This window comes from Glandiceps talaboti, chromosome 5 (genome assembly GCF_964340395.1).
Source record: "Glandiceps talaboti chromosome 5, keGlaTala1.1, whole genome shotgun sequence".
Taxonomy (NCBI): Eukaryota; Metazoa; Hemichordata; class Enteropneusta; family Spengelidae; genus Glandiceps; species Glandiceps talaboti.
This window is the reverse complement of record NC_135553.1, coordinates 1,416,090-1,443,867: the sequence shown is the minus strand read 5'-3', so window position 1 is coordinate 1,443,867 and position 27,778 is coordinate 1,416,090. Positions and strand designations below refer to the sequence as shown.

General features: G+C 35.3%; 4 protein-coding genes across 4 annotated transcripts in view; 3 read left to right on the top strand and 1 right to left on the bottom strand.

Annotated features, from left to right (window-relative positions):
- Window positions 1–2,730: 2,730 nt before the first annotated feature.
- Window positions 2,731–8,040, top strand: LOC144434837 (membrane-bound acylglycerophosphatidylinositol O-acyltransferase mboat7-like). Its single transcript, XM_078123349.1, has 6 exons — window positions 2,731–2,942; window positions 3,686–3,812; window positions 5,195–5,360; window positions 5,936–6,293; window positions 6,876–7,049; window positions 7,656–8,040. Exons 1-6 carry the CDS (start codon window positions 2,731–2,733, stop codon window positions 8,038–8,040), a joined length of 1,422 nt encoding a protein of 473 aa, XP_077979475.1.
- A 2,616-nt stretch (window positions 8,041–10,656) lies between these two features.
- On the top strand, window positions 10,657–15,706 carry LOC144435621 (glutamine amidotransferase-like class 1 domain-containing protein 3, mitochondrial). The gene is made up of 7 exons (XM_078124215.1): window positions 10,657–10,782; window positions 11,851–11,903; window positions 12,557–12,670; window positions 13,400–13,519; window positions 13,971–14,063; window positions 14,316–14,472; window positions 15,245–15,706. Exons 1-7 carry the CDS (start codon window positions 10,672–10,674, stop codon window positions 15,368–15,370), a joined length of 774 nt encoding a protein of 257 aa, XP_077980341.1. The 5' UTR covers window positions 10,657–10,671; the 3' UTR covers window positions 15,371–15,706.
- A 2,015-nt stretch (window positions 15,707–17,721) lies between these two features.
- Window positions 17,722–24,897, top strand: LOC144434913 (uncharacterized). Its single transcript, XM_078123434.1, has 8 exons — window positions 17,722–17,861; window positions 19,090–19,295; window positions 19,953–20,045; window positions 20,630–20,716; window positions 21,150–21,242; window positions 21,911–21,997; window positions 22,823–22,930; window positions 23,579–24,897. Exons 2-8 carry the CDS (start codon window positions 19,220–19,222, stop codon window positions 23,668–23,670), a joined length of 636 nt encoding a protein of 211 aa, XP_077979560.1. The 5' UTR covers window positions 17,722–17,861; window positions 19,090–19,219; the 3' UTR covers window positions 23,671–24,897.
- Window positions 24,245–27,778, bottom strand: part of LOC144434912 (coiled-coil domain-containing protein 33-like) — a 45,529-nt gene continuing 41,995 nt past the window's right edge. Inside the window, exons 19-20 of the mRNA XM_078123433.1 lie at window positions 27,349–27,507; window positions 24,245–27,136 (exon numbers count right to left, since the gene is read on the bottom strand). Coding sequence (XP_077979559.1) covers window positions 27,083–27,136; window positions 27,349–27,507 — 213 coding nt within the window. The 3' untranslated portion in view covers window positions 24,245–27,082. The remainder of the gene's footprint in view (window positions 27,137–27,348; window positions 27,508–27,778) is intronic.

The window sequence follows — 27,778 nt, the reverse complement described above, 5'->3', positions numbered from 1 at the left end:
CTTACATTTGTATCACAATTTAAGTCGATGAAATTTAAGAAATCTACAAAACAACAAAATAAAATGTCAAAAGTCATCCTCGGGTGTATATCAGCATGTTTTCTTATCGATTTCCTAATGAAACTAATCTGCGACGCATATATTGTTCAAACCGTGTGTGATTCGCCAATTTCACCAATCTCGCAGTACGTTTGTAGAATCATGGCTTTTCTGGGTTATATTTTAATAGGTATGAGTGGGGGGGGGGGGGTACTTTTCAGCTTACACCTTTGATGTTCTTCTTGAACACTTTTTCAGGCAATTAAATTTTGTCATCACTTCGGTACATTTACATCCCCTGTTGTAAATTCCAGCGGAAGTATACAAGTATATGATTTATAATACTGTTGTAAAAGTCTGTTCATATAAGTTATTTTTGCTGAGTACTGATTCCATGACCTATTTAAGACGCACATTATGCTGACGTTGAATTTTCAAGCATTTTCCTTCGTTTTGATGAATCATAGGTTATGTAAAATTGTTGTTTTACAGAACCGACAGCAATGCTAGATAGAAGTATACATTGATTGGAAAATAAAAGAGATAGGAAGACATTTCAATATTTTTTATCGTTGTATGATAACTAGCATGTATACGACATCTGAAGATGGGTTTGTGGACGCACCTTGTTTACCTACACTGGGCCAAATCGACCTTTAACAAATAATTACCGCTATATCAGTTTTCGAAACGGATCGTGTCGACAGAAATAACGCACTTCCTCAGTTAATGTCGCGATTAGCCTGTGTTAAGTAATTTTATCACTATAAAGTTTAAATAAATTTGAACAAAACAGCTAGACAACTCTTATTATGAACAAAATACTGGTAAATCTTATTCGTTGAGTGGATATACCACGTATCTCGATAACAGTTGGTCTCAGGCTGACAACAATCTACACAGCCTTTCAATGTCCTTATCGGGGTCAACTCTATGGCAAGATCGAGATAAAACCTTTTAGCCCGAACGAACCACGGTTTAGCTCGAAATTGTGAACATTCAAACGATCTCAGCAACACATTTCATTGGTTAATATTCAGTCTAATAATATCATAGCCATTTTACAAATTATAAGATTAACATGAGGCCCGCCCATGACATTTTCTATTCACAACATAAAACATTTGTTCAGTTTTAATGTCTATCAACTGTTACATAGCTGGTGAGGCATATACTCAACAGACCACTTGGCTTACGTGGCAGTTAGAAATTTAGTAGCAGTAAACACATATATACTCACCAAAGTCATCGTGGTTGTTGAAAACATCAATGTCGTCATATTCTGTTTCAGCGTCAGAATTTTGGTTGTTTACTGCTGTCGATGATGCCGTTTCAACCATAGTCATCGCACTGGCGGCTTCCATGCGTGTTCGTCTGGAACTGCCGGCATCGAGTTCCGACTTGGAGTCGAATCCGCCCGCTGCCTTCTTATTCTTCACCATCGTGATTAAAACTACTGTAGTCGATCTCCTGGTCACTATTTTCACACTTTCTCGTTAAATCGAAACATCTTTCATCGTCAAAATTGACACGTAAGACAAGGATGATCGGTATGTGGGTTGTGACAGGTAGCCCAAGATATTATCGGCGATAACAGCCGTAATAATGTTCTAAACAAAGTACATTTTTTTAAAAGAGTAATAGAACATGGAGTAATCTGGTGTCGTGGTAAAGTTGTCACCAAAACTTCAAAGTGACACGTCAAACCTACCGATTTAAATGATGGGAACGACAGATTAGATGAAAATAGCATTCACATACAAGGAGACTCTACTTCCGACAGGCTAGACTACGTAGAAATAAAAAGAATATCGGAGCCACTGTACTAGTCTGTGTACTCTGACACATATGTTATTCAACGATACAGTGACATGGGTAGGACCACGGTTGGTTACTTTTTAACAGGATTGTTATTAAACATTTACATTTCAACCACTTTGCGAGAAAATTCTTGAGTATCCATGAGCTCATATATATATAAATCCATATTCATGTCATTTCCGTGTGTGCCTGCTACGTGTTATTTAAGGCGACCCTCGTGATAAAAAATGATTAGTTAGACACTTGAAACTCGCAGCCTTATCGGCAAGGGTTAGTGAGATTCTAAATTTACCAAACATTGGGGAACGGCCACGACTTGGACAGAAACGATGTCTTTTGTAGATTATTGACAATTAATGTGTGTCTACAAAGTGTAATGACATCAATGCATTGTTTGTGACGTGATATGAGCTTACAACTCAGCCTTCTGTTAAAACTATACATATTAAATATTATTAACGGTGACTTGGTAGTTACCGACCAGTATACTGAGAGAACTCCAGACCTTGACACCTACCTACCTACAAAGTACACTTGCCAATTGACCTAAGATATGCTATACCATCAGGAGTATCCAATCCCAATATGATTTATCTGTTTCTATATAATTGTATTTACTTATTCATTTATTTAGTTCATTTTTTATCTCTTTTTATTGTATATGAAACCCCAAATCAAGAAAATGTGACTATGCTTTTGTGAATTGCAGATTTAAACATTACTTTTCTGTTTTACTTTGTTCAGGAAGTTTCTGTACGAGAGGTTGTCACCGTTGTTCGTAGCTGTTTGCAGTAACTTAACTTGAGCAACAGGTGTCAGTCTCGCCTCTCATTCTCGTTCCTCACGAGATTGGGGACAACGCGATCCAACATGTCGCCCGACGAGTTTATTTACATGTGTGTTCTGCTGATTTCGATGCCAGTAGCCTACACGGTGAAATATGCAAAGACAGCCACCAGCAAAAAACTTATAAGCAGTGGTGCAGGAGTAGCTCTAGTGGTTAGTCTCTGTCGCTTACACTCCCTTCATTCATTAATCGTGACGTTTGGGACGGCTGCCATTGTCAAAGTCGCCGGCTGGAGGTCAGTTGAGTTCACACATATCACTTTCATTCATACTTGTAATGCATTATTGACATTAATAGGACGCATTTTCATCAGGAATACATATTGTGCAGTACTCCTTTGCAAACTTTTGTCTCCTCATCACAATAAGTTCTTATTCTTTGTTTCCCCAGTCATAAATTGGAGAGTGTGAGATACTTTATCAATGTTGTGGACAATGGACGTATTAAAAAGGCAGATCTTCATACTACATTCCGCCGTCAGTAATGTCAATGAGTAAAATAACCAGACCCCACACTTTTCACTTAAAAAGTCTCTCACACATATATAAATTGTCTCGAAACCTTTTAAATTTTATCAGGTTTCCATCTTTCTATTACTAAGGTTTTGCAAAGACACCATTTATCGTTTAACTTAAGACACACCCCCTCCAAATTAGTCCTGCTTGTAGATGGTGCACGCATTTCGCTCAACTAATATTGGACCACAGGTGCGTTAATTATTTAGTTACCAGCATTTCTAGTAAGCACAGGTTTCACGACAGTCTCTTTGCAGGACGGAGAAGGAAGGGACGACTTATTCCATATACAAGCAGGACTGCCTTCAAATATAAACCAATTTGTATTTCAATGAGAACATTTGGATCTACTATGTTGGTTCATTGGCTCTCACATTGATATTGTTATAGCTAGCTATGTTGGTTCATTGGCTACCATATTGATATTACTATATAGCTAACTATCACCCATTTCTATTCTCAGACACTGCCATAAGTTGACTTTTATTTGGTGCTTTTCCTATATTGCTTTCTTCCGTATGGTTCACTTCATTGGATTGCCATACCCGCCTTCATTTGCTAATGCTGTACAGCTGCTGTTGACACTACGGGTAAGAAATGATTTCTCTTATAGAAATAATATCATAGCAAAATACTTCATATGCAAAAAATTATCTTTCTAGTAATTCAAAATTCACACAGAATGTAGTACATTTACTTGGCTCATTTTGTTGTGTATATTTGATCAGTGACAAAATACACACAAACTCGAATACAATTTTTATTGAGATAGACACTGGTCAAAATTATAAAAATAGATATATATATATTCTATTTTCATTTTAAGATGTGACCTTTGACCTTTGTCACCACACTGCCTAAAACAATGAGATGACAAAGGGATATTGATAGCAAGGGAAGGGAGAGGTTTTTATTGGTCAGTTTTAATGATATGAAGTCTGAACAAGTATTTTCTAACACAGTATTTTAGAAAAGAATTTCTCAGAATAATTTGTTTATCATAGCGTGAACCAAGTGTTGAGTCTTATCAATATTGGTATGTGACTGTGTAACATTACTGAGAGAATGTGTTCATAGTGTGTAGAAATCTTACTTATCACACCCAGGACACAATACATGAATAGAATAGACTCTGACTGTACCAGAAAATATGGAATGTGATATATGACACATTCATAGTGTGTAGAAATCTTACTTATCACACCCAGGATACAGTACATATATGGGATGGACTGTACCAGGAAATATGGAATGTGAAATATGACATATTGGAAAACATCAATATCACAAGATACAAGTTATATGACAGTCAAGTCATGTACATCCTTAATTTCACTAAATTAAACTAAGGTCATGAACTAAGGTCATGGAATTCTGGTTTTCCCGATGATAGGCTAATAATGATAAAAGTAAAATGCCCAAATCTACATGTAGGGTTTGATATCCTTAGTCATGTACTTACAATCTTTAAGTAGTGTATTTATTTCACATACATGTAAATGGTAGTAAGTATCTAATATGTAACTTTCCTCTGACAGTGACATTTTACCAGGTTCCCCACCAAATATATGGAATGTAAATTTTACATACCATCTGTTACCATGGTTCTCAAACCTCAGAAAAAGTATTTTATTTGATTATTTTGATGCACTGAGATCTAGATAATTCCTTCTTCAGTTGTTACCTGTAATAGTACCTAATACATATATGACAATTGTCAGAAATTCATACTGTTTACCTCAGCAAAATAAAGGTTTAATTGGATCACTTTGATGCAAAGATGTAGATAATTCTGTTATCATTTTTATCCATAATAGTATGTAATATAAGAATGGTTTTAAATTCATATTTTCTCTCTTTACCTAGATGGTTGGTATGACATTTGAAATACACGATTCATATTTTCTCTCTTTACCTAGATGGTTGGTATGACATTTGAAATACACGATTCATATTTTCTCTCTTTACCTAGATGGTTGGTATGACATTTGAAATACACGATTCATATGCTGCCAAACTCAACCCAGTCAAAGAAACTGATTCTACAGCTTCAAAGAAACCACCAGTGACAATTATTGAAGAGCCCTCAGTGGTAGACATATTTCATTATGCTTACTGCTATGTTGGTATCATGACAGGTGAGTAAAATATGTCATAGTAGATGATATCATGACCTTTAAACTTTCATTGACCTTTCACCTATGTTGTATATGGTATGACAGGTGGAAAACATAGTGGAGTTAATTTTATAAATCCAAAATCCAAAATAAATTCCATTTGTCATCAAAATGGTCACTTTAATCCTTAAATTTACTCCAACCTGTACTCCTAATTTGGTTGCAAATTGAAAAATAGTGTATGGTCAGTCCCACAGACTATGGTCAGTCCCACAGACTGTAATCTTTCTACAACTATTGTTATTGGTCGTTGCACTCTGTATGTTACAAGACAACACTGCCAATGAGTATGAGCTGTCAATTTTATTTGTAGTTGTCATAGTAACTGTTAAAATGTTTACTCCATACATATGGCAATGTGTAGAAGTTGTAGCTTACTGTGATGAACTTGCATATGCCACACTATCCTGTAGTTCACTATGTTGTTATAGTTATATTGAATAGATACTGTTGTCAATCAAGATGAAAACAAGACAATGAAATCAAAATACACTTTTATACTGAATACTGAATAAAATAATTTCTTTCTTTTCTAGGTCCTTATTATAAATACAAGACTTACTATGATATGGTACACAATGAAAAATCCAGTGAAATCCCAACTATAAAGCCATTATCTGAAAAACTGAAATTCATTGTTGTGTACGGGTTGTGTTTTCTTGTATCTTCACACTACTTCACCATTGATTATGCAAAGTCTGATGAGTTATATAACCATGGTTACTGGTACGCCACGTTATTCATGGTTCCAATGTTCTTCGTGTTTCGTATGAGGATGTATGCTGCATGGGTACTATCTGAATGTGTCTGTATCATGTCAGCATTAGGGGCGTACCCTATTGCTAGCAAACCCAAGTGTGGACAAGGCCCTTCCATAACATGGCCTAAAGACAGGTAAGTCATCAAACAAAATTTGCTCTTTTTATGCTTTCAACACACCAAGGATGATAACAAGAATGTGAATAAGAATTCATGAATTATTTTCTTTAGTAGAATGAATATCATAAATGATAAAACTTTGTCTGCAAACTTTTACTACTATCCAGTGTGCCCTCTAATGATAGCCACATTTTGTTATTGTGAGTCAAAATGATAAAAACTGGCATTTCTTGTGAGTCACCACCTAGTAAGAGATAGGGGAACACCAAATTTTGGTGCATCACTAGACATTGTGTGTGTCAGTGGAGGAGGGGGGCACACTGCTACTGTTGTATCAGTGGAGCCATTGAGATCATTTACAATCATTCTTTTGTTCAGGACTAGGTTTATATGTCATCTTTCATACCCAAATTTTAATTCTAATCTAACACAGGCCTTTAAAAAGGCAGTAGCTGCAATCAATGACATACTAATATTTGATGACTGACAATGTGAAACCTGGATATAAACTAAGCAAAACCAACTCTAAACTACACAGTTCAGTTAGAGTCTGAGTTTTTGACCAAAATGCTGAAAACTATTTTCATGTTTACACAGCAAAGAAGACCAGACATCAGTAGATGAATACAATTTTGAGACAGTCAACAACATTGATGGCTACAAATGTGACTTCACAGCAACTTTCCGTGATGCAATGAGGGGATGGAATATGACAGTGCAATGGTGGCTGGCAAACTTTGTCTACAGACGAGTACCAAGCAGGGCATGGAGGTAAGGATAAATGAGAGCACATGTCTTGATATGTTCATGAAATCACTTTCTGAAAGGTCATAGCTTGTTAAACTGATGTATTTGTTATTGTAAGTGAGTGATAAACTGCGCCCTCAGTGAAAAATCTATGTTCATGTTTTTATGTGAATGATAATTGTTGGTAAATAAATATCAATGGTTACTATAGTAACCTTGTCTTTATTGATTTTTTTTCATGAAATCACTTTCTCAAGGGTCATAGACTGAAAAATTTGTTTTTGTTTGTTCTATATAGTGATAAGAAGCCACCCACAACAATCTGTATGTTAATTTATGTAAATGATAAATATCAATACGGTACCATGCTATATTGTTTTTAAGAGTAGAGTAGCAAACAAGTTGTACTGTGAAGAACAAATTAACACCCCAGAAATCAAATGACATCAGACTTGTGTATTGAGTGTATTGAGTAGCAATCACATGATCTGTTGAAGAACCTTCATGACTGGCCTGCTATAATTTAACATTCACTCATTGCTGAGTTGATGGGTTTGAAAACATGTCTATTCCATCTATATGACAAAACAATCAATACTTACTGACCTTTAACCTTTGATACTTTTTCAGAACATCTGTGACTATGTTAGTGAGTGCATTCTGGCATGGTATACATCCTGGATATTTCCTTAGCTTCATGACGGTCCCTATTATATTATTTGCTGAAGATGTCATGATAAAAGCATTCCGTAAACCAGAGAATGAAACAACCTATGATTGGATAAACTGGTTTTTCCGTATGCGAGGTTTTGAGTACTTATCCATGGGTTTCCTCCTCCTCAGATGGGATTACACTATAAGATATTGGATGTCATCATATTTCATTTGTCATGTTATTAGTGCAATATTTATTGGGATTGGAATTCTTTACAAACCAAAACGAAAAAGGAAAGAGGAGATTAAGATAAATCCAACAGATGATGGTATATCAACTGATGTAAAGAAAGAAAATTAGAGAACTTTTAAATCTGATTCAAATAAGGCAGTTTATATACATGTATGCATGAGTTTTGTATTCTATTTAAATGTTTAGGGTACCTGTACTTAATGCTGTATTTCTCATTGTAGAAAAATGGGTTGGTCAGTTAAATTTTTACAAAAAAAGTATTTAAAAAAGTAAGTGTATGTAAAAGTCTGAATGACATAGAAATGACAATTAAAGTCAGGAAATGTTGTACTGTCGGTTGTTTTAAGTATGGCTATCCTTATAGAAGCATTGTAGACACTCATAAAATATGGCCATTCTAACAATAGGGAACTTGCAATCCAGACTGAGCATGCTCAGATGCAAAGGACTATTGGATTATCTGTGGTTATTGTAATACCTAATCTGGAGCTACTGATAAAATAAACTGTCCACAATGGTCAGGGTAACTATGAATTGATCGTGATTGCAAACAATGTAACAGTAATGTTTACAATACCAATTCATCAGTATTTATTATCACATTTCCCATGATGCAACATTCAACATGGCGGGTTTGCAAGTTCCCTATTACAATGATGCATGATAATGATTGACTATGGTTCTATGATGATTATGATGATGACATTAATGATAATGAAGTCAGTGACTTTATTGATTATTAGCATATCATAGATGATGATGGAAACTGTGACAATGATAACAACACTAATCATGATTGTGATAAAATACTTATTTTGTGAGCATCGCTTTGATAGAATGCCTTGTGTTAAATTATATGCATAAAATAGTTCTTGTATATCTGTGTAAAGTTGTAACATTGTCTAGTGTAAAGTGAAAGACACAACACCTTACTTAATTACATGACATATTGTACAGATCATAAAAGTACTATGTATTAAAGTATTTCATCATGTTGACGAGCGGAAAAAAAGAATTTTGACAAAATGAGAAATTTCATTATTTTTCCTCACAGAGGATGACCAATAATAACAAAGACAAAACGTTTGTATTAGCTGTTTAAAGCCATTGAATACAGGCAAACTTGAATAATACAGATTGTAGATAACTTACAAAGTTTACTGTAATACTATCAAATGACTTGAAACTCACAACACTAATTAGGTCATGTCAATTCAGAATATGTAAATGAAGTACATGTATATCAGTGAATGTTCATGGACTCATGGTTACAAATGAAAATTTGTAATCACAGCGTCAAAACTTTTTTTTTCATTCATGAATCCTAATTTTCAGTCATCCTATCAGTATCATTAGGGGTGCACTACAATGGGAAGTTGTCACTTGTTTCAAGATACATCTAAATACAGTTTATACTTAGCTGCGTTAAAAGATGATTATTAAAGTCTTACTTGGTATTACACGTACCTTGAGTAAAATCAGTATATAAACTAAAACCTTGGAAATATGCTGTGCAATTAGTATGATTTTAATTTTATATTGCTCCAAAGATATAATCATAGAGATAAGTTCAGGGATTTTAACTCATTCCTATTGTTGTGCACCCTACATGGTCACAAGTAAAGTTGTACTTATTGTCCACAGTTTATCAATTTAACACCTTGAATACAGGCACTTTTCCTTTATATTGAATTACATGCACTTTTCCTTTATATTGAACCAGACTAAAGTTTTATGGTTTTTTTAGGTACCTGAACATGTTTTATCATGTCTAGAAATTGGTACAGCTCTTTTCACAACTTAAATATTGGGTACCAATAAATTTGAAAAAACTCCACACTGTCAGTTCCCAAGTCTCTTTGTGCATTTGTGATAACTGCTGTCTCTAATTTTGGTTTGGTTTTGCCCATTATCTGTGTGTTGTATACATTGTGTTACCTTAATTGGTCATGACCCCCCAGGCATTAGACTGACAGATCAGTAGTTATGGTGGGTGTGGTCCGGGGGCATGGTATGGCAGGCTGATAAGCCCAGACCAATGGCACCATTGCTGTCTACCCAGGCATTGGTCTTCACACAAGTTTTGTTACAGGTAAATTACAGTGACAAAATATTGACGTTGGTAAGTTTTATCAAAGGTAAATTAAAGTTACAATTTATGGAAGTTAATAAGTTTTATCACAAAGTTATTATTAAAATTGAAGTTTCATCAGTTTAATGCATGATTTCACGAGGAATTGTTCGTACTGCATGACTGTAAAATAGAGCCGTCGTTGGTGGCGCTCCACATGTTCTGCTTGATTTCAGTCGTCTTCATAAACCACATTGCAGCGTCTTCAGCAGTCTCTCCTTCAAGAGAGACACTCTGGCTGAGAGTGACTTCAAAAAATCATGGGCTATTTAAATGCCACATACGGTACATCAATAAATAAGGCATGTATAAGGAATTTCGCTTCAAAAATGCAGAAATGAACACATGTTTGACCTTTGACCAACGTCAGGATTGATAATGATATACCTTTTCATAGGCTGTAGGTTCGTAAGTGTACATGTAATTTATTGCTGTAAAATTGTACAAAAATACGCTAGTATTTTTTCAGAGATAACAATTATATCACATACAAGTTTTTTAATGGCAAAATGTTTTACGTGTTTTTTTTCTTCTAAACTTCAAGAGAATGTTTTCAACGACCACTGTACTTAAAATGCGAGGCAATGAATTAAAAGTCCCTGGGCAATATGTTGTCTACCACATTTGCAGTGCGTTCACTACTTGCACCATTGACCGCCAGAATGTCGGCAAGTCAGAGATCTTGTCATCATCACAAAGAGGGAAGCAAAGTAGCTGTGGTAAGATCTGAAATGTGTTATCATCCATACATCGCAACGATGTGTTTATATAACTGACCCCCTCCGAGCTCCCCGCCAGGGCACGCACGTACATACGTACTCTAGTACGTACCCAGGCATTACATCACTAGCTATCATCACATCACATACCCGTGCATGTGTAATTCAAACTTACCTAGTCGTAGTGTAAGTTAAGTATATTTATCATACCCCAATATTCTCATGTATTGAAGTACAGACTTAGTTTCTTACTTCCATGCTACCTGGTACTACTGGAGAGTAGAGCGAGAGTGGAGCAAAGAAAGAAAGAGCTTAGGGAGAGAGCATATGTGAAACTGTAATACTGTGCATGTACTTCGCAATGAAAATATTGCACAACATAGGCTAAATTGAAATTCTCGATAACATTTAGATCTTATATTGTGGTTTGAGCTAGTCTTTGAATTTAGAATGTATGTATACATAACGGAATTTACAGTGACAATTCTGAAACATTTATGTGTTCAGTGAGTGTAAGAGTGATGATATAAGTGGGTAAATTGTTCAAATTTCAATGCTTGAAGACTAAGTATGTACAAATCTCACTGATTGTAGCATAGTATCTTGGTTGTGTTGGGATTTGGACTATCATCTCCAATCATGACTAGCATTTGTTGTTCCTTTTTTTACTTAAATGAAACTCTATGGACAGAAAGGAGGCACAAATTCTTATGGGTAGCTGCTGAGAAATGACATCAATAGTGTCACCACATGATTAGAATGAACTCAGTCTGTAGAGTTGGAATCACATGATGTAAACATTATTTAATGGACATTATGAATGTCTCAGTATAGACAGGAGTAGCTAATCATAAAGGATAGATTTCATGGTATATAGCAGTGGTGAGTTGAATGTCACTGTAGGAAATCATAATCTAAATTTAGATGTGAATAAACCACTTCTAGCAAATCATGACAGGCGACGATAGTTAAAATCTCCATATAACTAGATATGAGGCTAACCATATTGACAATGTAAACTAATCATTCCAACCCTAAAGCAAGTCTGTTTTTATCAATTTAATGTAGGTATTGTCTGGATGTGGTGTTTATGATGGTGCTGAAATACATGAAGCATCTGCGTAAGTCTAAAGTTTTTACTTAATGTAATAATGACTTGCAGAGAGTTATTGGATTTGAAGTTAGTTTTGTATTCACATTCAGAGAGGAAGAGTTGAGTTTTGAAGTTGGTTTTGTATTCACATTCATAGAGGAAGAGTTGTTCTAGAGTTGAATATCAGAGATAGAAAACTCCCATTTGAGTAGAGCAATATATCTCAAACTTTGATTGCTCAACAGTTTCCTCTACAGAGAGTAAATGAGTAAAAAAAAAAAAAAAAAGCTTTAAATTAGAGCATTTGAAAAAAAAACCCACCTCTAATTATGCATTATTCAGTTATAGCTGTGAATATAAATGTATAATTCTTATGATTCAATTATTTATTTGATAATGCCAGTTATAAAGTCATGGGGGGGGGGGGCATTTTTATTTCTATATTTCTTATTACATAACTGACCATATATTTATGGAATCAAACCAAAAAAAAATGACGTTCTGTGTGACCACAAAAAATATGTAAGGATGAAACAAAGCAGTGACAATAGTATATACTTACTTATTATTACCTCAGGACAACAGATTACTCAATATGACAAATTGTATTTTAAAATTTACCACAAAACTTGTCCTCCAACGACTATTTTATAACAATGACTTTATTTTGACTTTTGACAGAGTACTGGTTCATTTGAGTCGAGGTGGGGCTGATACAGCAATATTTGCTCCTGATATCCCACAAATGCATGTGATTGACCACACCAAGGGAGAACCTATGGAAGGACAAAGTAGGTAAGTAAAAGTACAAACAAACAAACAATCCACTTCACAATGTCCACTGGATTGTTTGTTTATGACATTGTGAAGTTTTGTTGATATGTATAGCCATAGATCCGACACACAGTGTGTAGAGTCTATGGTTTATCATTTGTGTTTCTCATGAGTTCACAAACATTATGTAATTCATGGAAATAGCTTACTTTATTTAGCATGACAGCTGAATGATTAGAATGACAGGCTTAATATATATGTGACATAGCTTGACCATCATCATCACTGCTGTGTATTGTAACTGTTCTCATAACAGAGATGTACACAGAAACTTATGTTCTGAATCTTCAAGGCATGGATGCTAAGATTTGTAGAACAACCAGGAATGGAAGAAAGGAACTAAAACCTCTTTTGAACCAATTCTGAATCAAAATCTATGTCAAGAGGACTTACGTAGTTTGCGAATATTGAAAGTCTGACCAACGCCATTCTCACAAACCTGAGCTGGTATTTCTTCCGCTACACTTTGAAATGCATCCACGGCCTTTAGGGTGGCATGTTAAGGAAGGTGCCATAAAACAGGCCATGGTTTGCGACAGTGGACCAACGTCAGTTTAAGGAAAGTAAATTGAGTAATTGAAAAGAGTATGTTATATTGATATGTTTCTGTTTTCACCATACAAAAAAGTTTTAAAGATATAATGCCATTTAGTGTGTGTGATAGAAATGACCATTGTTCTAAATCTTTAGGAATGTATTGGTGGAGTCTGCACGTATAGCTAGGGGTAAAGTGTCCGCATTGACAGATCTCAAAGCCAGTGATTACGATGCTGTTGTCTTTCCTGGTGGTTTTGGTGCTGCAAAAAATCTGTAAGTAAACAAGCTCTTCCAGAATATCAAAAAGGAATTTGATAATGTAGTGTTTTGTGTCAGTGACAAATATTGAGAGATACTGTGTTTGTATGAAGTATGACGGCAGGATTTATTTTAGCTGAAGATGCACAAAGATTTTTTTCCGTTGAATTTGCTAACATACTCTACATAAATTATGCAGATTAAGATGTGTTGTAAAGAAAGGATACTAATATGTGTAGCCAGCCATGGTATCATGAACTGTTATACAACAAACATACACATTTGTACAGAGGTGTCATGTTTAACGTTTCTATATATACAATTGTAGTGAAAGGTGTCAACAACAGTTATACTGAATATGGCTGGTTGACCACAAGAGTTCTTGGATGGATCTAAATGTTATTCTGTTCTATGTAGATCTATCTTTGCTGTGGATGGATCTAAATGTTATTTTTTTATTTTGTAGATGTACCTTTGCGGTGGATGGAGCTAAATGTTCAATCAATGTTGATGTGGAAAGAGTGCTCAAAGAATTCCATGCCGATAAAAAACCTATTGGGTGAGTCAAAAATGGCATCAAAATAAGTTATAATCTCATTGGATGAGTAAAAAATAACATCAACATATGGTATAATCTGATTGGATGAATCAAAAGTAACATCTAAGTGAAGCATAATCTGATTGGATGAGCCATAATTGACTATCTGAATAGCTCTACCAGCCATGCATATATTACATCTCAAAATATTCTCCAGTCCAGTTTACAAGATATGATCATTGTTACATGGATAAATTGACTCTGCCCTTCTAGGCTATGCTGCATTGCCCCTGTACTTGCTGCTAAAGTGATTGAAGGCTGTGAGCTTACCGTAGGACAAGACAAAGAAGAAGAGGGGAAGTGGCCACATGCTGGAACAGCAGGAGCAGTGGAGGAACTTGGAGCTAAACATGTAAACAAGGATGTCACTATATCCTTTTGACAAGTTTGGTTTTCACTTTTCTTTAAAGGGCTAATTGTCAATCCTGGGTCAGTGTCTCAACATTTTCAACATGTATGAGTCAACACTTTCTTGAATACAGTCCCCAAAATGCAACTAATTTAAAAAATACATTGACAGATTTCTTTCCGGTGTATTTGCAATACCGTATTCCAACATCAGGAGATAAAAAATCTGTACTACTCTCTAAAATGACAGTTTCATAGGCTCTCTATGAGTTCTGGTGGACCAGTGTGAAAACGATAGAACTGAAAAAGACTTTATATAAAGGCAATACGCACTTAGGAGTCATGAATATTCAGTGTGAATCTAATAAATATGTATGTCTGCTAAGTCCCATGACCCATGACCCATGACCCATGACCCATGTGAGAACAATAGAGTTGAATTGAGTTTCAATTTGGTGTTTCTTGACAATTGCGAAATAATGAAATGATTCTCCAGCACCCAAAGTTTATCACATATGTATGTGATATTCATGTAATGGAGAAAACAATCTGTCTTTTTCCCAAAGACTTTTTGATGTGGCTTATAATGTTTATTTGATGTAGAAATCAAGTAACAGTATCACTCAGGGTTGTATATTGATGGCAACACCACATTATGTAATACTGAAATCAAGGCATGTCTAGATTTTCTCAGTCAGATGAATAAAGTGATGTTAATTGTGATCATAAATTGACCTGCCAGTGAACCTCATGAACCTGACATGTATGACTAATTTCCTTAACACCTGTTTTACGAAAGCCATATTGATGAAAAGAACAATATAGTCACCACTCCAGCATACATGTGTAATACCCAACTACACAATATATTTGATGGAATTGGTAAAATGGTTAGTGACGTGCTGCATCGTGTCAAGTGATTTCTTTACAGATGCTGAACTTGTTTGCAGCAAAAGCAGTGTGATGTGCACCTTCTATAGACATCATAAGTTATCATTTCTCTTTACCATTATAAAGAACATGTTTTCCTAGAAAGAAAAAGGGAAATAATATCTTCATGTTATCGCAATAAAATGCTTGATATGTGTCTCAAAATATTGCAGGTGATGGATGGGATATGAAAGATATGAAAATAGTAGTTGACATCAGATCCCAAAGTATTGCTATGGTATATGAAATATTTGTAAAGCTGTATTTCTGACTTTGATTTTACCATAATCAAGGTTTATATTCAAAAATCTAAAAGCTTGAATTTATCCTGGAAATGATATGTTTAAAAAACATTAGGGATTGATATTGAAATCATTCAAATAAAACATATATTGATAACAGATTTTGATTTTGTTTGTGGTTCCATCTGTTATGTTATGAGTCTACATACAGCTGCCTGAATTTGTTTGGGGTTGTGTCTGTGTGTGTGTGGGGTGGGTTGTGATGGAGGTGAGATGGGGTGGGGAAGGGTATTAGTTTAAAGCACCCTGAGACTATCATTGCTGGTGTGTGAATGTTGACAACAAATGAAAGTAACCATGACATTAAAAAGACATCATATCAATTATATCTCTTGTATTGATCCAAAGTACCACAGTATATCATAATTCTCATTTTATCTCTATTGTTCAAGCCTAAAATGTTTGTAAAACATACTCAGACTAACATGCTTCAAGTATTTTAAAAATAAGTTTTATTTTACCATGTATTTCCGCTGATATCGTTCATTTTTAAATAGCAGGTAAACTAGAACAAGTAGGTGGAAAGTGTTGAAACGAGAAAGGAGAGACAACGTCTTAGCTTGGTTTATTGTATAAGAAGTGTCAGGCTTATAGAGCAAAATGATGACACTGTCAAATACATTAAAAGCTGTAGTGGTTACAACTGGAACATTTTATTGGAAATATTTTGTTAGATAAAATAATTTCCTCATATCATAGACCCTGAATAATATTGAAATACCTGTTGGTGAAAGTATTTTTTGTAACTGTATACATGAAAATGAAATTGATCTTGTGGTCTGCGCCAACAAATCAGCGCCCTCAATGGCGATCACGATTTCAACCTGTAACTGCAATATTTATGGATAAGATTGACTGATTAACATGTAAAATGTGTAATTAGTGGCATTTTAATGATATTCACTGAATATATTGTGGTTGTCTGATCGAAAAATGATACTCCAGTTACAACTAGTGCAGTTTTAACTTAGTAACAGATTCAAAACTAAGTTTTAGCTCAAGATATAAACTAGACACTACACCACCTATGGATAATATTGACTGCTAATTAACAGATACAATGTCTTTTATAAGTAACGGACCAACTTTAAGTGAATGTATCTCTGGTTACTTGATGAAAAAAATGTCCCACTTGAAGCTAGTGCACTCTTTACATTGTATTGCATAGCATATAAATACATTACATTGATGTGGGCAAACCTTTCATATGATGGGATCTTTGTTTAACCAAGCTGGTAAAAGATTTCTCAGTTTCTGATACCAAGGACATTTGGCTAGCTAAGAAATGGAATTCACACATTTGTTTTGGCAAAAAGCAAAAACTACAGAATCTTTGGTTTTCAGGGATACCATCATGGCGTTCTTTTTAATATTTAAATCATGCGATGAACGAAATCTGGCAGAAGAAATTCTAAATTTCGAATTTCTAAATATTGAGAGACCAAGGTTAAGGTTTGTCCAAAGAATCATTCCCCCCCCCCCCCCCCATTGAACTTTAATCATGGAAATTTGCAAAAAAAACACCAGACTGTTTATACACTCAAAAAACAACCACTTTTACAGACTCTCCACCATTCTACTGACAAGTCTTTACAAATATATACAGTAACTTTAATACGTAGTGAAGTGCTGCAAATTATCCAGTTACATTGAAATTAACCAACTTATTACGACAAAAATGTTTATCCAAATTACTTATCCATATCCACATCAAACAATTTAGGGGTGAAAGGCCTTACAATTGGTTTAAACAAATGGAATGATATGCGTCATTCTAGGACAGAAAATGTTTCATTAACATCGTTGAAGTGGCCCCAGTTACTAGTGTTTTGGTCTCAATACGCCTTGTTGACAGATCTGACAAGTTTATGCACCCGAAGCAGTTGTATGTGTTTCCACAATACATTTAAAGTTTACTTCATAAATACCAACGAGGAAACTGTTCCTCTCCCTAACGACAAGCACACCGCAGAATGCGTCACCTCGAGTGCACTCGACTGTAAATCTATAAGTTTATTGTTTAGCTCTGCCTCTATACATGTAATACAAACACGTTGTCAAGAATATACGTTGAATCCCGTAGTAGAAGTGAAAACAACTACGACACACCGTTAGGGAACAGCGTAGCAAAGTTGAAAGACGTACACGCCAGAAGTACACTTCACTGAAGTAGTTCAAGGTGAGATTTTTTTGTTTTAGACAAACGTATAACAATATTATACATTACAGTTTTATATATCGTTGTAATCGCTAAGTGTGCACATGTAATATGAGAAGCTAGCGATGAAATGAACTCAATTGCAATGTTAGAAACGTGAAGTGGAATATTTTCGGTCAAAAATCTTACAGAAAAACTTTCTTTTACAACGTACCAGGTTTATTTGAGCTACATTTTCCCACTTAATTCATTCGAGTGTGTTTATTGTTAATAATATAGTCATTGTTAGGTGAAGGCTTATGGCACTGGAACATAAACTTTTCTAAAGACTTTTTGGACCGTTAATATTCTACTTTCACATGTTTCGTCTCTACTCGACTGGACTCTTAGCCTATCGTAGCAGAGACCAGGCTTGAAAGCAAAAGCTCGTTTTCCGATTACAGACGATGCCGTAAACAGGTAAGTACTTTTACAACGATGAACAGCGTCTAGTCTACATTTAACATGTCTTACGACCTATGAAGACTGGTGAAAGAACTCAATGAGTACATTATTTTAATACAATGCATAGATCACGGCCCTTCCTACTCGTAAAAACTGAGAATAATAGAAGGATCGTTAAAAACCACAACACGTACAATACAGAGGTATTATACCCCTGACGTTTAGTATATGTTACTGGGTTTAGATATAGGGCATACATCAATGATTTGTATACAGATTACATTGATATATGGGTGGGGGGGGGGGGTTATATACCATATAGCTGATTATGCAAAGCTTGACTCCTTAATACGATGTAGAATCTGCGAAATCAACCAAAATGTCACTGCAATAGACTTGATACTGTCAGGAAGTTTCACTTGTATAGTTTCCATGTCTACAGCCTACATAGGATTTGAAGTTGCATGAACTTAAAACTGCTGTGTGACAGAACTATAAGTTAATCCCGAATGAAAGAATTTGATTACACTGTATTATAAAACTAGGATGATCTCTAGGATAATCCTTTCGTTTCTGAATAACTTTTTCTTAGTGACCAGAATCAAAACCTGACAAAAGGTTTTACCAAAGAGTGTGCCCTGCCTGTAACATTGTCATTAGTGTTTGTAATAGCGACGACGATGAGGGACTGGTGTGTGCATACCATTCCCTCAACAAAATATTCACTACAGTCATCAGTACTAGGGCTATGCTTGTAGCATGTGACTTATAATTATCGAATAGAAAATGTTTTCGTCTCTCACAGAACAGAACAGAACAGAACAGAAGTACAAACCTGGAAAAAAAGCAAGCGTCGATCTGTAGCAGCTTCCGAATCGACTTTATCAGAAATTTCGACGGTCTTCAATACAGCACACAACTTTGGGAACACAACTATGGATTCTAGAGTGATGCATTTGTGGAGTGCGTGTATTCTACTCTTCCTGCTTACCTGTACGACATATTCCTTAGGTATGTAATAATTCAAAATAGTTGGTGTAATATCATAATATTATGCTTCAAATTTACAAGATGGGGTGATTTCTGTACTAGATAATTTTATCCACTACAAGTTGTTATTTTTGGTATGAAATTCATTAACTTATTATAATTAAATTAATCAAAAATGAATTATTTGTACTAGCTGTACAGTCATTTGTATTTTGGTATAATATAAAATTCCCAATCGTCATGATATAATATTTAGCTGGACTAAATGTATAATTTTTTTAATTTGTAATTACTAAGACGGACCAATTAAATTTCTCCTTCAAAGAGTATTGGCGGCTAAAATGACAAGATGCGAAATTTATCAAAATTATGAAAAGTTTAGGCCTACCACGTACGCACACACGCACGCACGCACGCACGCACGCACGCACACAGTCGTAAAGGCAATTGCCCCCATTTATGAACAAAGATTATGTCATTCAGTGACCATCTCTCTACTGTGTATTTGCTAAGGATAGAACCAATATAATCCACTGGTCACTAGTAATCTCTACAGTATAATAATGGGGGTGGTAGTGGTGGTGGTGGTGGTGGTGGTGGTGGTGGTGGTGGGGGGGGGGTTGTTTGTGCAATCGTTTTGTTAATTTGTTCATCACGGATGTCATCAATACATTTCAGATTGCAATCAAGTGACGTGTGTTAATGCCGAATCGTCGTGTGATAGTAGTAATAACTGTATATGCCAGATTGGATGGATGGGAACAGCTTGTGGTAAATATCAATACCTGGCTCTAAATCCACCCTATATATATTTTTTTCTAATCTTGTCATAGAGGGCGTCATTTTTTTTATTTTGCCAAATTGAAGAAGTAAAGACGAGTCGTCGGGTCATTCGATGAAGGTTGTTTATCGGTGATATTACATGTATAAATGTCTAAGTATTTATTACTTAAATTATCCGACCAAATTATTCTTTTGTGCTGTAATTTTGACAAATACTACCTAGTCTAATACGACATGGCTTTGATTTTCTATTGGTTTTCTATATCTCAGCTAGCCATCCTATATAGCCAATTGCCATTCAATTGATAGGAAATGTGATCATCATATTGTGATGATCACATTTCTTATCAATTGAATCTGTCGATTAAATCACAAGTGTTTTCTAAAGAAGGTGTCTAAAAAAGTAGAAGGATAAAGCACAATATAGTATTTCACGCCATTTGTACTGAATGTCAACATGGAACATCTAATCTTTTGAGATCAATGAGAGAAAATTTAGATAAATCAGCAGTTAGTTTAAAGTTGTATCATAAACCAGCCATCCTTTTGTTTTGAATACTGTCTATCTATAGACACATGTGGAGTGGCGACGTGTCTCCATGGTACTTGTAATTCTACACACTGTGAGTGTAATACTGGTTGGAATGGTACAATATGTGGTAAGACTTATGATGGTTATTTACTGCTTGTAAAGTTTGACAATATAGTTGGACAACATTAATACTTTGTCAAAGTTCAGCACTTCTCAATACATCCATTGCCGACCCAATGTATAACACCAACATGATCCACGACAGGTGTTTTACTTCAGGTAGTACATTTCCGAATGAACGAATCGATCTCAAATATATTTTGTGATTTTTCACAAAGGGTATTACAATACGTGGCAGATTCCGGCCAGTATAGGCAGGGACATATACACTGGCCGGAATCTGTTTATACGTCCCCAGCTGGTATAGGTAACCAATTTGAAATTGAAATTGTTAACCAAGTGACTGGAAAAAAATTGTATTCAATACTGATTGATTAAAAAACATCTTTTCATTATATGTAATTAATTTGAATTTAACTGTTCCTGTATACTTTTGTTAGATTCCTGTTCGGATGAAGCATGTCTCCATGGTAACTGTGATGTAACTACTGGTCTATGTGAATGTGACGAAGGATGGAGTGGCAATGATTGTAGTATGTTTATGTTTTATCATTTTGTATTGACGTTTGTTGTGGTTGCACTGTTATTTGTCAAATTTGGATGTGATATGTAGGAAAGCAGATTTTTAAATAGAAATTAACAGCTATGGACAGGTATGCTTGTCAACCAAAATATTGTTATTGCGTAGTGTTATATATACGATTGAACTACATGTCAGATAGTGTCTAGAATTTTATAGAATTCGTGACAAGATCTCCACCAATTCAACTCCTGATGTTTCTACATAGTACTATAGTAGTTGAAGAACCGTCTAAAAGTCGCGGGGATATCTCATTTCATAATTCCATACCAGGATCAGAGATAACACTTTGAGTTAACTCAACATTAATACGATGTTACAATTATTTAGGCTGCGCCACTATAGGGTAGGTTCGTAAAAACGAACACTTTTACCACATAGAGTGTAAAACTCGATGCAAATATTTCATAGTGGAGGTGCTGCCATAATATCTACATTTACTAGTTGACATAGCACTACATCTATTTAATGATATTTTGCAACAACGTCGCAGATATTTGTGTTACAGGTAATTAAGACGGTGAATGAAATTCAAAATTAGACAACCTATCTATTTATGCTATAACGTCCCACTGCATTTATCAGTCGACTTATTATGTATATGTTATGATTTTGTTATAGCTGTATGTGGTTCTGGTACGTGTATACATGGATCGTGTTCTAGTTCACAGTGTGTTTGCCATGGACCGTGGACAGGAGATCTTTGTGGTAAAGATTACCTTTGATCATATTATAAATCTTTCTACCGTACAATGTATAGGAGGTTCAGGTCCTACGTTGTTTATTGTATACGCCAATATACAGCACGACATGAAGTGAATATATCTACAATATGAAACAATGCCCGTAAAAGCATTGGTGCATACATTTTCTGTGTATGTACCAAAATAGTTTTATTGGCGCACGTAAGCACACACACTAACACAAAAGACTTCATTTACATATTAACTCATTTGAAATCTTTACCATCCATCCCTCGTCTTGTTCTATGCTACAACCATTAGGATGTATCCTTTCAATAAAAACGCCAAATATGTTTACCTGGAATTAAAGATACATGGTTAAAAATCGTCCCCTAGCAACAAGGGCTGAGAATTGTATGTGTTGTTGTACATTCATGCATCGAGGTTTACCTTAGTTTGATATGATCAAGCCACACTTTTGTTGTAGAGGCTAATAGGGATAATAATGATACGTTTTGTAATGTACAATGCAGCCGGGGGCTGTCAGTCCAAACATTTTAAAACGAAAGGTAGATAGTTCGGGCCTGAAACCTTTTGATCTTTTCCAAGGCGTTCACATGTTTATGAGTAGTAATATGAATTCAAATGTGACACTTTAGTCGTAATTAGTCAGTTGGAGTAAGAATACAACTGGTGTGTTGAGGCATCTCTCTGGTTGAATATGACGTTGTAAATGGCATGATGCTGTCGCAGATGGCGCCATGATGGTCTAATCTTCTCCTGATATAATACCTAATATCCATCCTATACATGTTAGATTCATGCTGCCGTCTCTCTGTTCCGTTGATAGACGAGTGTGGCACAAGTCTTTGTGTAAATGGAGACTGTACATTTGATGATTCTACAAGTACATCGTGTACATGTTCCGATGGATGGACAGGTGAACATTGTGATACAGGCAAGTTCAATATTGCAACTAACTCTCGTGTGCTGTAATGAAAACCGTAATCATGAATTAAATTTGATAAATTTTCTTTTAATCCACTTTGGTCGGGAAACATACATGTATCGAACAAATCACGTGTCTAACTGAATTCGACAGAATGATTGTACGAAACATATGTCTGTTTCTCAATCGTGGAAGAAAAGGGCTTGTGTATGAATCCTAGGGCTTCCAGGATAAACATACATAGTCGTATGACAATATTATGGTAGAAATTGCTTAAATCAAATTCCCCCTCCCTGCCTACTAGTAGGATTATAATTCGATATAAGAAAAACACAGCACCTACCCAATTGTTGTACTAAGTGAAATAAATCAACTGCTAAAATAGTTCTCGGGACCACTCACCGTTATATAGGTAGTTGATTTTAGATTTCGTCAGTACTTCACACTTCAATCACAGGTTAGCTCTGGAAATATGTGCTCCAATAACTCCAATACATCTCATTAAACTCCGGAGATCTGTCGCAGTTATCCACACATGTATTTCTAGAGCACAGGTGTAGTATGTATAGTTCATATACTAACTACTATGTATGTAGAGATCATTCAATATAATGAAAGCGGGTTGAACACTTATATTATTATTTTCTTTTTTTCCAGAGGACGTTGAGAGTGGGTCTGGTCAACTTTATCTACATTATTTGGTGTATGCATTGACGATGATACATTTGTATATCACGCAATGTATCTGAAGATCGCCCTCAATCGTTTCTACCAGCCTTTCATATCATGTGTCATCACGCAACGAACTTGAAGATCGCCCTCTAGCGTACTTAATAGCCATTGAGTGGGCCAGGGGTTGAGACAATAGTTGTCGATTTCGCTACGGTAGTTATCATTATTTGCCATGTCCATGTTACTCCCCTCTAAATTCCTCTGAACCACCCCCTCCCCCGGCCATACATAATGATGGCTCCCTAAGCTTAACTGTAAACCATAGACCCGTTGGAGGGTTTATGTGTAAACATATATTATATATTTTCACTACTAGAAAATTGTGCGATATTACAGTCTTCAGCTAGTTTCCAAAGAATATTTTTACTGACTCGTACATTGTGTTTATGTACAAGAAGGCAGTTTAATCATTAGTTATTTTTGCATGTTTGTTTTCCAGCAAAATAAGTGAAAATTAGTCTTCAGCAAAACTTTCCAGTTCACAATGTGGTCTGTATGTATCTAATTATATATTCATACGTTGTGAGGTATCATAGAATCTTGTATTTGTATTCTTGTTTTGAAATAAAACAGAGACATGACAAATGTATTATCAATTACTTATTAATTTATTTATAAATAAAATTCAATTGAAATCCTTCAAGAAATGTTTTATTTACAAATAGTTGCCCTTTTGTCTGTATACAGAAATATACACATATTTTACAAGAATGTCTTGTGGCAAATCAAATAATTAAACCATATCTGCCTTAAATATCATGGAATGACGTATTAAAAATAATGAAATTAAAATTAAAATTCAGAACTAGTTTTATCATTTCTATTTAAACCAGTGAAGACACAGAGAAAAGAAACCCACAGCAGTAGAAAGTAAACTGTACAGGAACGAAAGTCAGAATCCAATTCTTGTGTCTGTCTTGCAGTGGGTCACGTTTACTAGAAAGATAGCATGTGTCCCTGACATACAAAACAAACACATTCATCGTATGATTGTACACTACATTTGCACTATACCATGCAGACATATGCAACAATTGTATTAAAATGTATATAAATCAACCTCTACAAGAGACAGACACACAATGATATTCACTCTGACATTTGTTCCTGCACAGCTTACTGTCTTCTGCTGTATGTGAAGCTGTACAATAATTATATATATATATACAGTTTAATACTGTAGGTTTTTACATTTGTAAGTATGAACAGTTTAGTAAATAAAAGTTTCTACATTGTGATAAATTTCCAAGCCTCCTTCATTTGACGTTCAAACACAAGTGGTATGTGTGATTTTGATGGTACATACTGAAGTAAAAACTGTTGTGCCTCAAATATATATTTTTGGAAATTCATCAAATGGAATATGAATGAACATGAATGGTGTGTAGAGTTTAGGAGTTCAACACAGATAGATAAACTGTTTTAATGAAAGATGATATTAAAGTTTTGTACAAGACCCTAAACAATGAACATTCCCAATAGGTATAAACTATGTAATATGTGTCTCTCATTCTATCAGTCACTTTTATAGAAACCTTTGCTTGAAGTGAAATATTTTGTCTTTCAATTCACAAGTCATGTGTGTCAAACTCTCAAAACTCTATACTCCTTCATGTTTCTCAACATGTGATAGTTGGATGGAATTTCTCCGTGAGGTGGGACTGGGTACAGGTGAAACATAGCTAGCATGTCAACTGTTTGTCAAAGTTACATTGGTACTCATTTCTATCTTGTCTGATAGTAGTCTTAATTATGTCATCTCTTCATCTTCTCACTTATGATTGTGAAAAGCAAAAACAAAGCAATACTTTTTTGTCCAAGTTCTACCACTGCCATTCAGAAAAGAAAAATGAAAGATGCCCTTCCCCAATGACTTCACAGAAATTATTATAAAAATCTATATACAATAAATTGTAAATGTGCATCATACTTGGAAAATGCATTTGTGTCTCTTTGACAACATTGCTAAGTACTTTCTTGTCTGTTCTCATAAATATCAAAACTATTTATTTCAGACAAATTACTGAATTCTATCCTGGTTGAGAGGGACATTTCCAAATAAGTCTTTTAATGAAATAGTACTGTAGGTAAATATGTGCAAGTGCTGATGGACCTCTCGGTTGGTTTCAGAATACACTACATGACTTCCCTGCACAACAGACAGTACACTTAGGGGGTCCTGTGGTTGTCATTTGACAGTACACATAGGGGGTCCTGTGGTTGTCATATGACAGTACACATAGGGGGTCCTGTGGTTGTCATTTGACAGTACACATAGGGGGTCTGTGGTTGTCATTTGACAGTACACATAGGGGGTCCTGTGGTTGTCATTTGACAGTACACATAGGGGGTCTGTGGTTGTCATTTGACAGTACACATAGGGGGTCCTGTGGTTGTCATTTGACAGTACACATAGGGGGTCCTATGGTTGTCACATTAGTGGAATAGTTAGCATCTATATGTACATTGTCATGTATCTTTGATGTAAAAATTGTGGTAACACAAATAGCTTCATCCAATGCAACCTAAGTAAAGCTGCCAATAATTAATATCTGTATTCCTTTGAGCCTTTCAAAAGTAGTACAGATGTACAAATACTAAAGGGGATCTTATCTGTTGAAGGGGATCTTGTCTGTTGAAGGGGTCCTGTCTGTTGAAGGGGATCTTGTCTGTTGAAGGGATCTTGTCTGTTGAAGGGATCCTGTCTATTGAATGGGGATCTTGTCTGTTGAAGGGGTCCTGTCTGTTGAAGGGTTTCTGTCTTATAGTAATGTATCTTGAAACCAACAAGTTGCCCATACTGGTGTACTCTTTATAATGTACTTTATACTTTAATGTGATACTAAATAACTAACTCTACTAATTACACTTGGCACTTTGGTAAATATAACATCTAGCAATTGTCTACACAAGGAAAGCCTAGGAGATTACAGCGTTCCTTCAGTATTATGTGGATATTCATAGAATCATCATAAACTATTGTATGTATAGAAAGACATATCATTGTCACCAGATATTTAACGGATGGCTACAGCTGCAAATATTCTTATCCTTGTAACAGTTAATATGATTGGTCAGGTTCTCCACTGTGTGAGCAAAGTGATGTACAAGAGACGTGTAGTCTAATTGGTCTGTGTGAAACAGCAATGCCTGATGTTCTACTGTGTGATCTACTCATGATGAGTTTAGTTTACTTACAGCACCAGTTATTACTACAGCTGACAATAGTCAGACTCAGGTCACATAATAAAGTTATTGCATGATATTACTATTCATTGTATCCCAGGATGCAGGTTATCCATTGGTCTCTACTTGTCAACTTCACAGTAGTTTTGAAAGGCTGAGGAGATCACTATGTCCAATACATGTACTTATACACCGTTGAGTTACAATGGATCTAGTCTACAGATGGCTATAGAGTTGATGTGCTCACAATGGATCTAGTCTGCTTTTTCTTAGTTTTCTGCTTAGATAGTCATCATCCTGTTAATGTAAAAGAAGAAAAACGTTCATTTCATAACACGTTAAAGTGTGTGGGTGTGTGTCAACAGCCATACAGTCAGGTGATAACCACCAACAAATAGTGCAGTCTAACTCCCCTGCTCTTACACAAACCATGGTGTTGTATGTATTTTGCATCTTTTAACTGTGTAAAGGGCTACACTGACAGTGTACACAAATATTGTATAACTTACATAACCCCGATGTGAATCCCTGTAGGAATCCCGGTATGGATCCCGGTATGTATCCCTAAGATAGATAGGTGATGCTCTTGTAAATCCAGTGGTGTGTTCATTCATACGGATATTCATAGATTCCCGTTCCTTGCCCCATTTCCTGGCATTGGATTCCAGCTGTGGTAATAGATGACAATCTTACATTTACTGAGTCTGAATTTATGGTTCAATTCTACAGGTTTGTCCAATTCTCAACTACGGAATAGGAATAGTACCAAATGTGGAGACAAAATAAGGAACACATACTTATATGTGTATGTTTCTCTTCAAAACATCTGATTTTCAGATGAGAATGTACTAGTTTATGATACCATGGCAACGATATAATAAACAGTTTATTACAACTACCTGCCATATTGTGTAAACAGGATTTTGTATTTTGTAAAAC

What these genes read in the sequence shown, in the direction of transcription:
- LOC144435621 (XM_078124215.1), top strand. Translation starts at nt 10,672, where the DNA reads ATGTTGTCTACCACATTTGCAGTGCGTTCACTACTTGCACCATTGACC. An exon ending in CCTATGGAAGGACAAAGTAG is followed by an intron (nt 12,671 to 13,399) that starts GTAAGTAAAAGT and finishes CTAAATCTTTAG; the next exon opens with GAATGTATTGGTGGAGTCTG. An exon ending in GCCGATAAAAAACCTATTGG is followed by an intron (nt 14,064 to 14,315) that starts GTGAGTCAAAAA and finishes CTGCCCTTCTAG; the next exon opens with GCTATGCTGCATTGCCCCTG.
- LOC144434913 (XM_078123434.1), top strand. Translation starts at nt 19,220, where the DNA reads ATGGATTCTAGAGTGATGCATTTGTGGAGTGCGTGTATTCTACTCTTC. An exon ending in TTGGAATGGTACAATATGTG is followed by an intron (nt 20,717 to 21,149) that starts GTAAGACTTATG and finishes TACTTTTGTTAG; the next exon opens with ATTCCTGTTCGGATGAAGCA. An exon ending in AGGTGAACATTGTGATACAG is followed by an intron (nt 22,931 to 23,578) that starts GCAAGTTCAATA and finishes CTTTTTTTCCAG; the next exon opens with AGGACGTTGAGAGTGGGTCT.
- LOC144434837 (XM_078123349.1), top strand. Translation starts at nt 2,731, where the DNA reads ATGTCGCCCGACGAGTTTATTTACATGTGTGTTCTGCTGATTTCGATG. An exon ending in CTATGTTGGTATCATGACAG is followed by an intron (nt 5,361 to 5,935) that starts GTGAGTAAAATA and finishes TTTCTTTTCTAG; the next exon opens with GTCCTTATTATAAATACAAG. An exon ending in ATAACATGGCCTAAAGACAG is followed by an intron (nt 6,294 to 6,875) that starts GTAAGTCATCAA and finishes ATGTTTACACAG; the next exon opens with CAAAGAAGACCAGACATCAG.